The sequence below is a fragment of the Erinaceus europaeus genome, chromosome 12 (assembly GCF_950295315.1).
Source record: "Erinaceus europaeus chromosome 12, mEriEur2.1, whole genome shotgun sequence".
Lineage (NCBI taxonomy): Eukaryota > Metazoa > Chordata > Mammalia > Eulipotyphla > Erinaceidae > Erinaceus > Erinaceus europaeus.
Genome location: NC_080173.1, coordinates 18,706,741 through 18,723,763, shown reverse-complemented (window position 1 = coordinate 18,723,763; position 17,023 = coordinate 18,706,741). Strand labels below are relative to the sequence as shown.

At 36.1% G+C, this 17,023-nt stretch overlaps 1 protein-coding gene across 13 annotated transcripts in view; it reads left to right on the top strand.

The window, feature by feature from the left end:
- Positions 1-11,199, top strand: part of MITF (melanocyte inducing transcription factor) — a 276,773-nt gene extending 265,574 nt beyond the window's left edge. For all 13 annotated transcript variants that reach the window (XM_060202885.1, XM_060202883.1, XM_007523312.2 and 10 more), the window contains 2 exons: positions 3,220-3,367; positions 7,655-11,199. In XM_060202885.1, coding sequence (XP_060058868.1) covers positions 3,220-3,367; positions 7,655-8,056 — 550 coding nt within the window. In that variant the 3' untranslated portion in view covers positions 8,057-11,199. The remainder of the gene's footprint in view (positions 1-3,219; positions 3,368-7,654) is intronic.
- Positions 11,200-17,023: the final 5,824 nt, after the last annotated feature.

The following is a 17,023-nucleotide window of genomic DNA, read 5'->3' as shown; positions in this document are numbered from 1 at the left end:
GGAAGTAGCTTTCAGAATTCTGAAATCCTCAGCTTATAAGTATGGAGGTACTTAAAATTTTATTTTAAACACACAGTTCACACAGTATAGAGATATTATTAACTGCTAAGGCATGATGTATTGAACTTTTTTCTTTAATATGTGGACACTGACAGTTGATATTAGAGACTTTAAGATTCACAATATTCAACAGACAGATCAATTGTTTTCTGAAAACTTAGTGCCCTTCTATTTTTTAATGTGAGGGGGGTAATCCTTTTATAAGTACAAATTAACTCATTTGGATTTCAGCTTTCAGTCTGAGTCCTATATCAGAGATAACAGTTGTAAAGATAATTTTCCTACCTGCAATGTCAGCAAATAGAACAACAAACACATAATTTTTATCCATTAGAAATTGGCCCATTTGAAGTAAGGAGCTAGAGGATTGTATACATTTTAATGGCTCCCAGAGGCATTTTATGAAATTAGTCTTTGAATATGACCTTTTAGCTACCTAATAAAATGTAAAGATGAAATCAAGCATTATTCATGCAAGGCTTATTAAATTTGCTATTCACATTATCGTCAGGGAATTTGTGACAAATAAAATAAAACTATTGCCCATTGTGAGATGATTTTGATGAATGTTCAAGCACAATTTCCATCTTCAACATTTTGCTTTCCCAGGTTTCAAGGAAAGCCATTTTGAAACTCAAAACATTCAAATTCACAGTTCTACAGTGCCAATTTATCCTACTAAGAGGCTGTGACCTTCATTTCCTATAGTCAGTCTTGCATGATAGTTGAAATTGAATTCCCATTTTCCTGTTCTTTATCAGCTTTCACTTTTTAGCATATTCTTTTAAACTGTAGCATGTGAATCTCTTTAGTAACATATTATAAAATTATGGAACTGCCAGTGAAAGCTTCTATTTGCATATCTTCTTTCTCCATTGTATCAGAACATTTATGTATTTATACTTTGCATTGATAATGATCTTTAATTGTAAGGATTGTTTTACGATAAAGTAGCCTAATCTATCATGGGTGTTTGTCCATATCAGTTTTAGAATAGACTTCTGTAAGAGACATAGTCTAACTGATGGAGTTTTCAGCCCCACACCCTTTCCTCTCTTAGGCCAAATATGTTTTTACTGATTTATGTATTAGTGACCTGATTATAGTTCAGTGAAATTAAAAAAAATTCTTCCCTTTATAAGCAAACAAAAATTTAGAAATAGTTCCTTTAGGTCTGGAAGTATAATTGATTGATTTTTACAGGGAAACAGAGCCCAAGGTAATTGGTTGAAATAGCTGCTTCTTAAAAATTGAGTAGCTAGCTGCGTACGTAAGACAACACTGATTTCTCACTTTATTGCCTGGTTAAGATAGTGTTCCTTGTAATTGCATTTCTCTCTGACAGCTAAAGTTTCTGCTACTTTGATCTTAGTCACTTTGTGCTTACTCTGAGGATCTCAGGACACCTTCCTAGATTGCCATCTTTGGCGCTTAGACCTCTGGGACCAACCCCAGGGGTTGTAACTCTGCTTCTCAAGGGAGAACTTCTGTTTTGTTCTTCATCTAACCCATAGGAGGATCAATTACTTGGTGGCTTCTTTTAATGGCCCTCCATTCACATATCCCACCTGATATGTCTGATCTGCTTCTAGCATACATAGATTCTGACAGAGGTTTTCCTACATTTAATTGTATTTACTTCTATCATGGTCATTGTTAATGACCAGGAATATAGCCTATAAAATGACTTGGACTAATTTAAGGCACAGTAGAGTATTACTTACATAATTCCAATTTTATTCTTAATTATTTTTTCTGGGGCAATATACATCTTTCAATTCATTTTACCTACATTTTAAAGGCATTCCTTAATTTTCTCATATGTGAGTACATTAGAGCTATAATGATTAAAAGCTAAGAGACACCAAGCTCCACCTGTCTGAATTTGAATTCCAAAATAGTCACTTACTGAATATCTAATCTTAGGGAAGATATTTGATTTTTTTTCCTTCTTCTTTTTGACAGGGAAAAGAGAAATTGAGAAGGGGAGGGTAAATAGAAAGGGGGAAAGAGAGACATCTACAGCCATGTTTCACTACTCATGAAGCTTCCCCCTTGTAGGTGGGGACCAAAGGTTTGAACCCAAGACCTTGTACATAGTAATGTGTGTATTCAACTCTGTGTGCCTCTACCTACCCCCAAATATTTGAATCCTTATGCTTCATCTTTCTGATGTTCAAAATAGGGAAGAAGTCAGAGTATTCTTTCTTGGATTCTGAAATCAAGTTTTTTGAGTGCTCCGTTAGTAACATAAGAGGAAGAATGGTACAGGAATTTGGGGACATGGGAGCTAAAATCTCTAGTCACTTTGGTTTTCCATTTCCTAACTGTGACCTTTAACAGATTTTCTTTTCTGTGTTTAGTTTCCTAATTTGTAAAGTGGGGGAGCTATTACTGCCTGCACTTGAGGTGATTATGGTTAAATGAGCAGAAAATATTTTTCTAAGTATCTGGCACATAGTAAATGTAAAAATGAAAGATAGCTATTGTTATTAACCCTGAACATAGTGTTTAACCTATTACTTGGATTATATGCTAAACTCTTCGCAACACATTCTTGTAAAGTACTTCCTAGAATCCTAATACCATATCCACAAAGCTGCTCCTACAAATATAGTTTTCCAACATTTTATAAGTGAGGAAATCTGGACAGAGTTAGGTTAGATAATCTGCCCAAAGAACATTCATGACAAAAAAACCAAGGATTCCACTTTCGTACCACATACAATCGTTTACTGGAATCTCTGAATTTTTTATGATAGCTTATTCTGTGTGACTGAATGAATTAATTTTAACAGTCTTAGAATCCTGTAACTATTGAATATAATGTTTAACAATACTAAGCAGCAATAAACAGACCTAAATTTAAGTCCTGCTGCCCCTGTATAGTAAGTAATCTTGTAATCCAGGGCAAATTGAATAGTCTGTGTTTCAATGTATGCACAGCATCCCTTCCTTTCAAGGTTCTTGTCTAGGTGAAGTAAGGCAAATATAAGAAGAGGATGGACTGATGCCTCACATGGCAAGCATTCAGTGAATCTTAACAGCCATCATTATAATTGATACTATATTTTAGAAATTGAATGCTCTCAATATTGAGTTTTCATTGAATTTCGAATCCTAATAATAAAAGTCTGCTTACTCCTATTTTCATTACAGAGACATGCGCTGGAACAAGGGGACCATTCTAAAAGCATCTGTGGACTATATTCGAAAGTTGCAACGAGAACAACAACGTGCAAAAGAACTTGAAAACCGACAAAAGAAACTGGAACATGCCAACAGACACCTGTTGCTCAGAATCCAGGTATAGTACAGGGTAAATGGTATGCAAAGTTTACTCTATGTCACAAGCTGTATGATGGATGGAGGGAGGGTATAATGAGCCTTGAGGGAGTTCACTTACAATATCTTGATAGTCAGTGCTCATTGTTTCTGAATCCCTTGTTTAGGAGCTGGAACACTCACAAAAATTGATTGTGCTCTAAGTCAAGTTTTTGGTGTGTGTGTGTGTGTGTGTGTGTGTGTGTGTGTATGCGTATGTGTGTGCATGCACGTGTGTATCTTTCATTCTCATGCATGCAGTGGCAGCTTTGAGTTGCCCAGTGCACTTGTTCCCTATTAAGTCCACACTAGATGATGCTCTACCTTCTTGTTACAGTTCTACTGTAAACAGGTGTTCTCTTTGCCATCTGTTTAGTGCCATGTATTTTGCATCGTTGTATTTTTGCTTGGAGGTTTCTTGGTTTATCATGACCTCTAGGGTCCTGGTACATGATGACTGAAAAGGACCTAAGTTGGGTGTGAAAGTGTTTGCACACACCTATCATGCTGAAATGAGAAATTGTTCCCATGTGCAAACAACTGTACTGCAAACCATTAACCTTTCAATTAAAAATATTTTATTTATTATTTATTAGATAGAGACAAAAAGATGTCAAGAGGGAGGAGGTGTATAGAAAGGAAAATGAGAAAGAGAGACATTGCTTCATCTCTTGTGAAGCTGTCCCGCTGCAGGTGAGGACCAAGAGCTTGAATCCTGGTCCTTGTGCATTGTATAATAATACCATGGGTATTATCGTTGGCATCCCCCAGAACATAAAAATAATAATGGCTTCTAAGCATATTGCTGAAGTGCAAGAAAGTTGTGATATGGAGATGAGCTTTTCAAGTGTGAGTTTTGGGTAAGTTCAATGTTAATGAATCAGTTATATAAAGTACCGTTCGTGTGTGTGTGTGTGTGTGTGTGTGTGTGTGTGTGTGTGTAACTAGAATCTTACACATGCACCATTTCAAGCCACTTTTTTTCATTCAGATAGAAAGATGGGAGCAGAAGTCACACACCACATTGAAAGAAGCCTCCACAATTCTTTAACACCTCCCCTGTGGTGCAGAGGTTCTAGCCTTTGTCCTGTGCCTGGCAATACAGACACTCTATGCAGTGTGCCTCTCTCTCTAGCCTCTAGTTTGCTTTTAGACATAAACATGTACGACTGGTTGATGAAAATGCTGTAATGGGGTCGGGCAGTAGCTTACCAGGTTAAGTACTCATGGCACAAAGCTCAAGGACAGGTATAAGGAACCCAGTTCAAGCACCTGGCTCCCCACCTGCAGGGGGGTTGCTTCATGAGCAGTGAAACACGTCTGCAGGTGTCTGTATTCTCTTACTGTTCTGTCTTCCCCATCTCTCTCCATTTCTCTCTGTCCTATCCAACAACAGTGACAGCAGTAACAACAATAATAATAACAGCAACGATGAACAACAAGGGCAACAAAAAGGAAAAAAAATGTCCTCTAGGAGTAGTGGATTTGTAGTGTAGACACCGAGCCCAGCGATAACTCTGGAGGCAAAACAAAATTATATCTATATTGCTGTAAGGAGTTACTCACTGGAACCAGTTCCTATGCTTCTTGCAGGAAGAGAAGTTCTGTGGTGACTAAATCAGTATTCACAATAACTTTATAGAACATAATAGTCTTAGTCCATCCATCAGCTATAACAGAAATGCCACAAACTGGGTGATACATACAGTAAACATTTACTTCTTACAGTTCTGGTGCCTGTAAATTCCAGTGGTAGAAAAAGAGGAAAGACATGTTAAGTGCTGGGTAGGTGGCTCAGTGGGAGAGTACAGGGCTTGCATAGGTAAGGTGAAGAGTTTAATCACCAGGACTGCATATGTCAGAGTGATGTTCTGATTTTTCTCTCTCATTCACTCTCTTGAATTACACAAATAAACCAGTTAATTTTTTATTGGGAGAATTAATTGTTTACAGTAAATACACTTTCTGGTACATGTGTAAATTTTTTCAATTTTCTACAAAACACAGGCACCCGCAGCCCAGGTCTTCCTCCATCATTATGCACCAAGACCTACCCTCCAACCCAGATTACTTTACTTTGGTGCAATACACCAAACCTAATCTAAGTTCTACTTTTTGTTTCCCCTTTTCTGTTCTTATTTCTCAGCTTATATCCATGAGTGAGATGATCTCACTCAAAGAAGTTGATTTTTAAGGATGACAATAAACAATGTTTTCAAAGAGTAGAAATTTAAGAAATAAATGGAAAGTGAAATCATACCATATATATATATATATATATATTTCCACTATACTGTACCCTAAGGGGTTTATTGGTTTGTCAGAAAATGCATTATTTTCTTACGTTTTTTATGCAAAAATGAGTCATGACTTTTCCAAAAACCCAGTACTAGTTTTAATAATGTATGGAATTCATCCATCCAACCTTCCACTTAGTGTACACCTAAAGTGGGCAATGACTCATTATCAGTTACTTGTACTGCTTTAGGGATTAGGCTTCTTGAGAGTGTAAAGGCACAACTTCCTCAGATCTGTCTTGTAAAAGAGAAATAAAATAACTAAAGGAGTTTGCAAAAGCAATTAAACTTGCAGGCTTTGATTGCAACCCACCAATAAGATACTATGCCTTCTTGTATAGATGGGCCCATCTTTTACCAGATTCTGCTATAGATCATCGATTGTTTTCAGGTTCCCAATATAACTATTTACAGAATACCAATGCAAAGTGTTAAGCTCTGGGTGTTTTACTGTGCTTTTCATCTTATGGTATTCATCCCAGATATTAATCTTATTTAATAGAGTCATTCATTTATAGTCATGATCACCATACTTTGTCATACCCCAAAACAGTACTGACATTTTCAACTGTCAAAGCTCTCATTTCACTGTACTGGCTCCAGCCATGGGACAGGAAGGAACAAAAATGGTTCTCCTCTTGGGGGTACATTTCAGAATCTCACTAGTGAAGTATTAGTTGAAATTCTTAGATTCTACTAGTTGAAGTTGGGAGCTTGAAGAAATCATGTGAAGTGAGATAAGTCAGAAACAAAAGGATGAATATGGGGTGATCACAGACAGAAGTTGAAAAACAAGATCATAAGGAAAAACACTAAGCAGATCTTGGACTGGAGTTGATATACTGCACCAAAGTAAAAGATTCTAGGGTGGGAGTAGGTTTCAGGTCCTGGAGCATGATGGCAGAGAAGGACCTAGTGGAGGTTGAATTATTATGTGGAAAACTGGGAGATGATATGCATGTACAAACTATTGTATTTTACTTTTAACTGTAAACCATTAATCCCCCAATAAAGAAATTTAAAAAAAATAAAATTCTTCAGTTTCTCTCTGTCCTATCAAATATATAAGAAAAATTAAAAAATAAGCAATAAAGCAAAAATATGATAAAGATAACTTCTTCAGTGAACAGTGAAAGTGAAAGGTTTTTAATCTCTTGTGTTCAGTATGCCTTTAAAAATAACTTGTTCTGATATGTTATTCCTTATGTAAATATTAAAAGATAGCAATAATTTTAGTTGTTTTTGTTTTACTTAAGGCCCTAATAAGTCTACTTAGATGAACTACAAATACTATAAAATCTATGAATTGGAAAATCTGTTGTGACTTTTCTAAGTTTTTTCCAGTGACAATGTGAGGCAGTCTTTAGAACTTTTGAATATCATGGAAAAAAAGAAAAAAAAACAGTGATGAAATCTGTGCAATTCAGTGAGCCTGTATTCTCTAGATGAAATTGATCACATTGTTTAGAAGTCTATCAGTACTTTTATCAACAAGATTTTTGAACAAAACGAGTAAGATATTTGCCTCTCTTAATCCAATTTTTATCCCACAAAGACAAACTGCATATGTGTGTGTGTGGGGGGGGGCTGCTGTTCTTATTAACATGTTGGTGTAGATTTACAGGAGTGCATGGTTTTAGCTTGGGCCTCAGGGCTTTCTTTCATTTTCACTCTAAGTGACGCACGCAAAAACTTTCACAGAAGAAAGAGCATGAAGCCTTAATGTCATTGAAACTGCCATTTTATTAAACAGCCCAGGGCTTTAAAATGGTACCTGGAGAGACTTGTGTTTCTGGATGTGTGTAAAGGAATTTTCAGGGGCTTGGGTGACATCTTGGCCTCCTCAGTCAATTTATGTGTTACTGGGGCTTGATTCTAGGATCTCAAGTGTACAAGGTATGTGCTCTGCTGAAGAGCCATCTCCCTGGCTCTGTGCTCTTTATTTAGGTGTCTGATTTTTATTTCCCTTTAAGGAACTTGAAATGCAGGCCCGAGCACATGGACTATCCCTGATTCCATCCACTGGCCTCTGCTCTCCAGATCTGGTAAACCGGATCATCAAGCAAGAACCCACTCTTGAGAACTGCAACCAAGACCTCCTTCAGCATCACGCAGATTTAACTTGTACAACTACCTTAGATCTCACAGATGGCACTATCACCTTCAACAACAGTCTTGGAACTGGGACTGAAAACAACCAAGTGTATAGTGTCCCCACCAAAATAGGATCCAAACTGGAAGACATCCTGATGGATGATACTCTTTCTCCCGTTGGCTTAACTGATCCACTTCTTTCTTCAGTGTCCCCTGGAGCTTCCAAAACAAGCAGCCGAAGGAGCAGTATGAGCATGGAAGAAACTGAGCATGCTTGTTAGCAAACCCTCCCTGCTCGCACCCTCACAGACTGCTTCCTTTTCTTGATTAGTAGATTCAATAATTTACCTGAAGGGGTTTTCTTGATAATTTTCCTTTAATATGAATTTTTTTCATGCTTTATCAATATCCCAGGATATATTTTATTTTTAGAATTTTTGTGAAACAGACTTGTATATTCTATTTTACAACTACATATGCCTCCAAAGTATTGTACAATAACTGTACAGTATCTGTGAACTGAACTCATCCCAGATGTTAGCCTTCTGAGCAAGAGGATTCTGCATCAGAGAAATGCCTGTTCCTTTTTATTCAGGGGAAACTTGGTGTGAGATTTTTACACTTGTGACTTCCGTAGCAATTAAATGTAAAGATAATTGAAAGAATGTAAAGCAACATAAAAAAAAAAGGCAGGGGGAGGAGAGACAGAACAAAAAAGAAGAAGTCCATATAAAACTTTTCCACTTTGTAAATGTATTGATTCATTGGTACTGCCTTAAATATACAGTACCTGTCTAGCATCATTTAGTCTTTATACTGCAAACTATTTAAAGAAATACTGTATTCAGTTAAAGGAAAAAAAAGTACAACTATTTCCATGAGGGCCGCCTGGTTAGAAAATGTAACTGATCCCTTATTTAGGTGCAACTAAATTTAAAGGAAGACAAACCAAGGCTCTGAAACTCAGAGTCTATTCTTACTTTTTTCACTCTGTGCTCTGTTACAGTTTTCCTCATCAATGAGTGTGATTCACATCTACATAAGATATATTTTACTTTGAAAATGGAAATTAATGTCCTCTCAAAGTAAAATATTCAAGAGCACTGAAAGATTTTTTTTCCCATTTTAACTTTTGATAAGACGACCAGACTACGCAACTTTTTAATTGGCTTTACTATTTTTATTTTTAAATTATATTTTACTGTTCATTTGATTTGTACAGCTTCTTGTCATCATTCTTTTCAATGTGTTTGTATTAATTTGTAAGGATATGCATCTTAAAATGGCAAGTTTTCTGTATTTTTACAATTCACTGGTGGTTTTCAGCATCCTTTGTACACTCATGAAAGAAAATTTTTATGCAAGGTCTTGTGTTTAGAGAGAGCTTTGCAAATATTTTGTATATTACAGTCACACTCAGAACTTTTTTGACACACGTAAGGTATAGTCTTAATAGGTTAAAACCAGCTTTCTAGGGAGAATAAACTTATATATTTATTTTTAGTGATTATAAAAATAGCAATATTCTTGGAGACTGATAACCATAGCGTTAACATGCTCAACATGGCCATTTAAATTGGGGTTTATTTCCGCAAACTTGCTGAATTTTTTTAAAGAGAGAAATACTATATTGGCAAATTACTGTTACTTGATAACAATGTTTTAACAAGCAGCAATGTTGTAAAGTTAGTTTCAGTGCATTATCTCCTTGTGTAGTCCTATGCAATAACAGTAGTGTTACATGTATTCTATCAGGCCTAGATGTTTTATACAGATGACATATGGTGTTAAGAACCAGGCTGCTGAATGGAATTTCTCAGTAGCAGCCTACAGTTGAATAGCAAGTGGCATACAGCATATCCATTCAGAATGAAGTGCCTTAAATATAGCAGTAGTCTTTTTTTGGACTAGCACTGACTGAACTGTAATGTAGGAGAAAGTTTCAAGATGATATCTATAGTCATGATGAACATATAGCATGGTGCCTATGTAGACAATATAAGAGCTTCCAATTTTTCCTTCAGATTTTTTAATATTAAATATATTTTAGTGACAGAGTGCCAACTTCTTTTATCAGGAAATCTTATTCAGGAGGGTTTAAAGAAAAAGAAATGAGTTTAAATGTTAAAATGTGTCTTGGTGATGGTTGTTGGAGGGTTCTGGTAGAAGGAGTGATTGTCAGATGTCTGAATGGATGGCTTAACATGAAAATAATCAGCTGCAGAGTTTCCATGCACATGGGGCAATGAGAATCCTTGGAACCATTGATGATGCTATCAATTTTATAGCTTTATTACTTAAGGGAGTAGGGAAAGTTAGTTCCCATTCTTTCAACTCCCTTAATTGTATAGCTCTTTTCCTAGAATAGTGATGCAAAACTGCATGAACAGCTAACTGTACCATAGTGTTCATTGATACAATCATAGCATTGTCTGCTTTTCTCTTCATATTTATATGGGGGGAGGGGAGCTAGGTGCAAACATCAAAGACTATGACTGTAAATGTTTCTTTTCCTTAGGTGAGTTTGAGGGTTCTTCATAATAGAGCAAGGTTGACTTACTGGTCCACAGAATTTGACCAGTGGTAAGCAGCTTATAGAAAACTTTGTTGAGGGAAAGCATGGCATCTCATACCACTGCCCTGCCTTGCAACTCCTGAGAACTCTGTCACCTGCGTCCCCACCTCCTCCCTCCTGAGACAATTTCTGGGAGTAGCAGGTGAGCAAGTCAGGAGAATACTGCAACCTCAGGGGGTGGTTTTATTTATTTCTTTTTTGCCAAATAGAGTGTGGATTTGCTTTAGGGACTAGTTAAGCCAAGGGGCAGTGGTTGAGGCTTGCCATTTGTAACAAGAGAATGATCCACACTTTGTACCCACCTTTACCCCTTCCACCCCACACACACCATCCCCGAGTACAGAATTATGACTTGGGGTTGGGCCTCCATATGGAGGGACCAAAATGCCAAACTTGTCCACTTGCCTCTGGGTAAGGCAATGGAAATACCAAACCTTCTGACTTTGCCAAAAACCATACAACCAACCTGGTCACACAGAGATGAAAAAGTTCTTTATGGTTGTTTTTAAATCAAAATAAAAGCAATAAGAATAAATAAAGTACATAGGAAGATAAAAGTTATAAAGCACAAAGGAATGCACTTATTAATATTTTTAATGCACTGGGGAAACACTGATGTTGACAACAGTATATAAAAACCCTATTTCTTGAAAAAAAAAGAAAAAGACAATTGACTGTCTCTTGCGGACGCTTGGTACTGTAATGTTAATAGTTACCTGCTGTTGGATGCAGCAATAATTTCTGTATGATCCATAGCACTGTATATTATGGATCAATATTAATGTATTCAATGAAATAATTGAACTGTTGTTCTTGATAGCCTCATTAAAGCATTTGGTTTTTCACATAGTGGTGGCCAATTGTTTTTAGTTCATGCCAATTTGGAATATTGTTTGCCTTATCAAAAAAAAAAAAAGTAGCACACATTTTCTTCTGATTTAATGAATAACAAATTGCATTAATCTTTTTAAATGCCATTAAGTAATTTTTTTTGTTTTAAATACCGCTTTAAGATGCCATGTCTGGATCCTAAACTTTTTTTGATTACTTCATGAGTTATTCACAGATAAACTATCACTACACAACTTTTTTTTTCCTCTCTGAACTTGGGGGCATCTTACACTCCAAATACCAAGTATTGTTTTCAATATAGGAGTCTTATTTAAAATGTTCCAGTGAGAGGTGGCTTTACAAAAAGAGAAATTGTCAGAGAAGCCCTTGTGTATTTATAAAAAAAATACAAAATACAAATTTATAATAATGAAAGCTTAATATTCCCAGGTTGCCTGTTCCTGACTATTTCTTCTTCTATTTTTTTTTTAATACAGTACTTAAGAATCATTTGATGAATGTTGGATTTGACTTGGGAACTGTCAGACAAAGCATGTCTTTATTCCCTAGCTAGACTTTAAACTTATGCCCTCTTTAAAAAATATTCTGGTTTAACCTCTAGAGAAAATGAGCACAAAACTTCCTGAAATGCTTTTGATCTAGCTGTCAGCTTTTTCTGAAGTTTGATTTTTTTCCCCTAAAATTATAATATACAATAATCGAGCCCTTTCTTTTTCAGAGTTATTTGAATTATTTATATTTCCCATAGAAACGTGATTGTGTGATGTCTTAAAAACATGTAAAAGTAGGAAGACTCCTATCTGAACAAGGGAATTGCCTGGGCAACATTGAAAACAGGTAAGTAAAGACTTGTGAATGATCATCTCTGGAGCTTTGCAATGGAACTCTGACCAAAGTCTCTGTACCATTCCCCCGTTGATATTTACTTCATAGTCTATAAAGATCCTTAATCTTGACCCTCCCCCTCCCCCCCTAAAAAAAGGGAAAAAAATCTTTGTCATTATGTTACAGCATTGTTACCCGACCACCAGGTAACTTTGTGTGACTATATTTCATATCCACACTTAAATTTCTTAAATGCTTTGTTAGACCTACTTAAAAAAAAAAAGTGCACAAGTATATTCGTGGAGATGACAAAGCGTAAACTCCACAGGACTTCCTGTATATTCATGGAGATGACAAAAACTCCACAGGACTTCCTTGTCTCTAAACTTTCTTATCTCTACACAACTTTCAGCTGCGTCATTTTGAGTAACTTTCTTAGCTTCTTTGTACCTCAATTTCTCTTCTGTTCACTTATAATAATAACAGTAACTGCTGCACAGTGGTTTTTGGAAGACAATTCAGATACATATACTTGAATTTTCACCTGATACAACAGTAAATCTTCAATAAATGGTGGCTTTTTTTACATTGTCATAATCACCTTCATTGTTAAAATAGAAAATTCTACCTAGATCACCTACAATCTTGATTTCTATCAACAATGACATACACATTTTAAGAAAAACTGCATTGAAGCACACAGTTTTTGATTTATGTGAAACTACAGGCTGCTTTGGAAAAGATGATCGGGACACACCTATCACAGGGAGAATGAGAAATTATACCCATGTGTCAGTAACTATCCTGTAAACCGTTAACCTTCTGATAAAATGGTAGAAAAATACTCTAGGGAACTAATAAGAAACCAAATTTATCACATTTGAAAAGCATCTGCACAAATGATACTTTTCATTTAAGTCATATTAAAAATATCTATATTTTAATATGTGCTTCTGCCCTGAGAAAAATTTACAGTATTCCCAGAAAGCATACCTTGCTTGAACTCTAACTCTCTATTATGTTCTCCAGAGAATTAAACTTTTTAATCCTTTATGATATACCCTGATGTATGCATATAAATAGTGTCTTGACTACATCTTCTCTGTTCACTCTCCTATCAATATTTAAATGTTTTCAGAATCTTGTTTTCAATTATACTTACATTTGATGACTTCTTTGGAACACCATCTGAGAAGTTAATCTTTGTAATCCAGCCAACATAAATGAACCTTTAAAACCACCCTGTTTTTATTTTTTTGTGTGTGCCAAGATTTAATGCATAGCCAAGTAGCATGAGCAAAACTCGTTTAAGAGGAGTGTTGTAAAGTTGGATTTTCATTATATTTAGAGAGAGGTGGTGATGATCCCCTAATTCTTTTCTGCCACATCTGAGGCTCAATAGCAATGACTTCATGTCCTCATCCATACTAACACAAATCCATATTATACATCTTGTGCAGAATACAAATGAAGAAGCTTCCATCTCATTCCGGTTTTCCCAAGAGGCATATACCAAAAATAAATAAATAAATAAATAAATGAAACAGAATACATTTACAATATTTAAATTGCCAAGCTCTTGCTTATACATAAAATTTAAACATGGCTAATCTTTATTGTGTTCAGTATTTATAGATATTTTGAACCTACTACCTATACTAGATATACTGGAAAGTAATATGATTATACCCAAATCCAAATAAATCTCAGCAACATGTCTTAAATGGTAAAGGCAGTTTGCTTCTGAAAAATTTGCATTTTAAATTTCTAATTACAGAGTCAGTTGAAGTTATATCCAAATGGGTGCAATTGTCACTCAAAGTTCCCTACATATTACCCAGACAGCAAAATCTGTGTAGATAGAAACCACTAAACTAGTGTTTCCCAAACTTTGTTTTATGGAACTAGTTTCACAAGCTGTTCCAAAGTTGCTTTGGGAGACAGGGGTTTGAAGGTGGGGGTAAGGAGCAAACACTGGTTAATCATGAGAAAATTAATTTTAGGAAATGCAGCACTAAGCAAATTTGAACAGGTATGTCTTCTTCAAGCTTCTCACATTCTAAAATACTCTATTATATGTTCAGAGTTTTGAGAAAAGCACATTTCCCAGCCTTCTTTGACCACAGGGAGTATGTCTACACACGGATTCACATGTACACCCGTGTGTGTGTGTGTGTGTGTGTGTGTGTGTGTGTGTAACATTATCTATTAATGGTCCCAAATGCCATAGGCTGAGAAATTCTGAAGACTGTACAAAAATTATACTGAACAGATAAAATAATTTTTCTCTATTTCCCCAAGGCAATTGTGCTTACTTTTGCTTATTATGTACATAGAGATGACTGTCATTAAAATTATTATTACTGAATAAGCAAATTAGCATAGGCTTTCATTTCCAATGAAAATGTTAATTTAGCCCAGAAAAATAACTCAGGCTGTTAGATCATAGAACTTTTAGTCGTGATGCCAAAGAGACCACAAGTTCAGCACCACATTATATCAAAGCTGAGCAGTGTTCTAGTCTTTCCCCCTTTTATATCATATGAGTAATCATTTTTAAAAGAAAAAAAATTCTGGTTAAGGACAGCATTGCTGTTACTATGTTATTCCTGAAATGTAAAAGTCATTTGCATTTTAATTCTCAATGAAAATATAAATTCTTCTTGCGTTCATATTCAGTATGTCTTTTTGGCACAATAGTTTATATTGTATGTCACCCACCTTTCAAATGGTCATCTGACATTTGGAACATAGGAAGGAGACCTTGGTTAAAGTACACTTGGTTCATAACTGGTTCCTGTTCATTATTTGTTGGTAGAAAGAAGAATTTTGTGGTCAAAATTTACATCATCTTATTGATGCATCCCATGAGTACCCATTTATTGGGGAAACTGACGATCCTTCCTAGCCGACTGAATCCACATGGATCCCAGTCACTTTCAAAGCCAGCAACAAGCAGACATCAGGCTCAACCTGACGCTGTTGACTGGCTACGGAAGAAGGGCAAACGCTAGAAGAATTGGTGATTTGATTTCTTTTTTTTTTTTTTTTTTGCTTTTTTCAGCTTAAATGAACAACAGAGAGAGAGATGCCACAACACTTTTATTATATGTAGTGCCAGGGTTCAGATTGAAGGCTTCTCTAACACAAATTATGCACTCTGTCTCTGGAAGCCACCACTTCACGCCCCCCCCCCCAGTGATTTCTTTTTTAATAGAAGTAAGTTCTAATATATACCCAGGTAATAACTCAAAAATCAGTTATTATTTGTTGGTCAACTTAACAAAAACTGCATCACATACCTGAAGTATAGTGTTTACTATGGCCGTTCTAGAATTGGAATATCCTATATTATGAAGTCTACTAGAAAAATACATCAGCATACTTCTTAAAAATGAGAGCAATGGGAGTCAGGCAGTCGCGCAGTGGGTTAAGCACACCTGGTGCAAAGCGCAAGGACTGGTGTAAAGATCCCAGTTTGAGCCCCTGGCTTTCTACCTGCAGGGGAATCGCTTCACAAGCGGTGAAGCAGGTCTGCAGGTGTCTTTCTTTCTCTCCCCTTCTCTGTCTTCCCCTCCTCTCTCCATTTCTCTCTGTCCTATCCAACAAGGACAACAACAATAATAACTACAACACTAAAACAACAAGGGCAACAAAAGAAAATAAATAAATAAATATTTTTTAAATGAGAGCAGTGATTTATTTAATTCAATACTTTTTCTAAACAGATGTTTTCCAGCCCCTATATTCTGCCTAAGAAAACAAATAAATTTTGTACAGAGGAATTTCATCCAATAATATAGATTGATTGTTGATTATAGTTCCATGAAATCCAAATAGTAAATGTAACCTCATGATTTATTGAAATCAGGGATTCAAATTCAATGGATTCAAATGTTCTACCTGTCTTAAATGTTCTACCTGTCTTAACTCTGCCCAACTCTCTATTAGTGGGTCTTCTCCCTGAGGACCTGCCCTACTCTGACTGTCTCAAAGCCCAATTGAAAGGCAGAGCCTCTGGGTGGAAGTAGTTAGCAGAATGACTAGGCAAAAAGACTCATGCCTGAGGCTCCAAAGTCCCAGGTTCAGTCCCCCAAACCACCATAAACAAGAGCTGAGAAGTGCTCTGGTAAAAAAAAAAAAAAAAAAAAAAAAAAAAAAGGAAAAAGAAAGAAAGGAAGAAAGAAAGAAGAGAGAGAGAGACTGAAAGAAAAGCAAAACGAACAAGGAGCTAAGGAAAGTATATTACTTGTATTCAGTCCCACTTAGCATGGTTGACAGGGTTGGAGGATGGAATATACTGTTTGGTCATGTATGGGCCACAAGGTCTTCAAGGTGTACTTTGCTGGTTCACTCAGCAACTCATAAACCAGGTAGACCATTAAAAAAGGATTTGGGATTCACCCAAATCCAAAGGTGGGGCTGCCAAGCATGCCTGCCCCAAAACTAACTGCCTCAAGGTGATTTTGTGTTAAAAGGCTAAGAAAAAAACTTGTGGTCAGTTTGATTTCAGCAAATGTAGTGCTCCCACTACCCATTCATTGGGGAAACTGACGATCCTTCCTAGCCGACTGAATCCACATGGATCCCAGTTACTTTCAAAGCCAGCAACAAGCAGCTCCTGACAGCTTTCAACCTGACGCTGTTGACTGGCTACGGAAGAAGGGCAAATGCTAGAAGAAGAAGAAGTAGTGCTCCCACTTTTACATCATATAAACCCTAGTCCTTGAAATGGTCTACTAGGTATCAAATGTATGACAACGTGATTGAAAATGGGGTAATGGAACTTACCAGGAATGTAAAGTAAGACTATGCAAAGCCAGACTGATGCTAATCTTCAGTAAGGGAATCACCCTCCCACAAAAAGTCAAGTTTACTGACTTAATGGTAAATCACCACAAATCTACACACATTTAAGTGCCTTTGCATTTGTTTCTAACTTTTTATTCATTATTTAATAATGATGTACAAGATTGTAAGATAATAGGGGTATGAT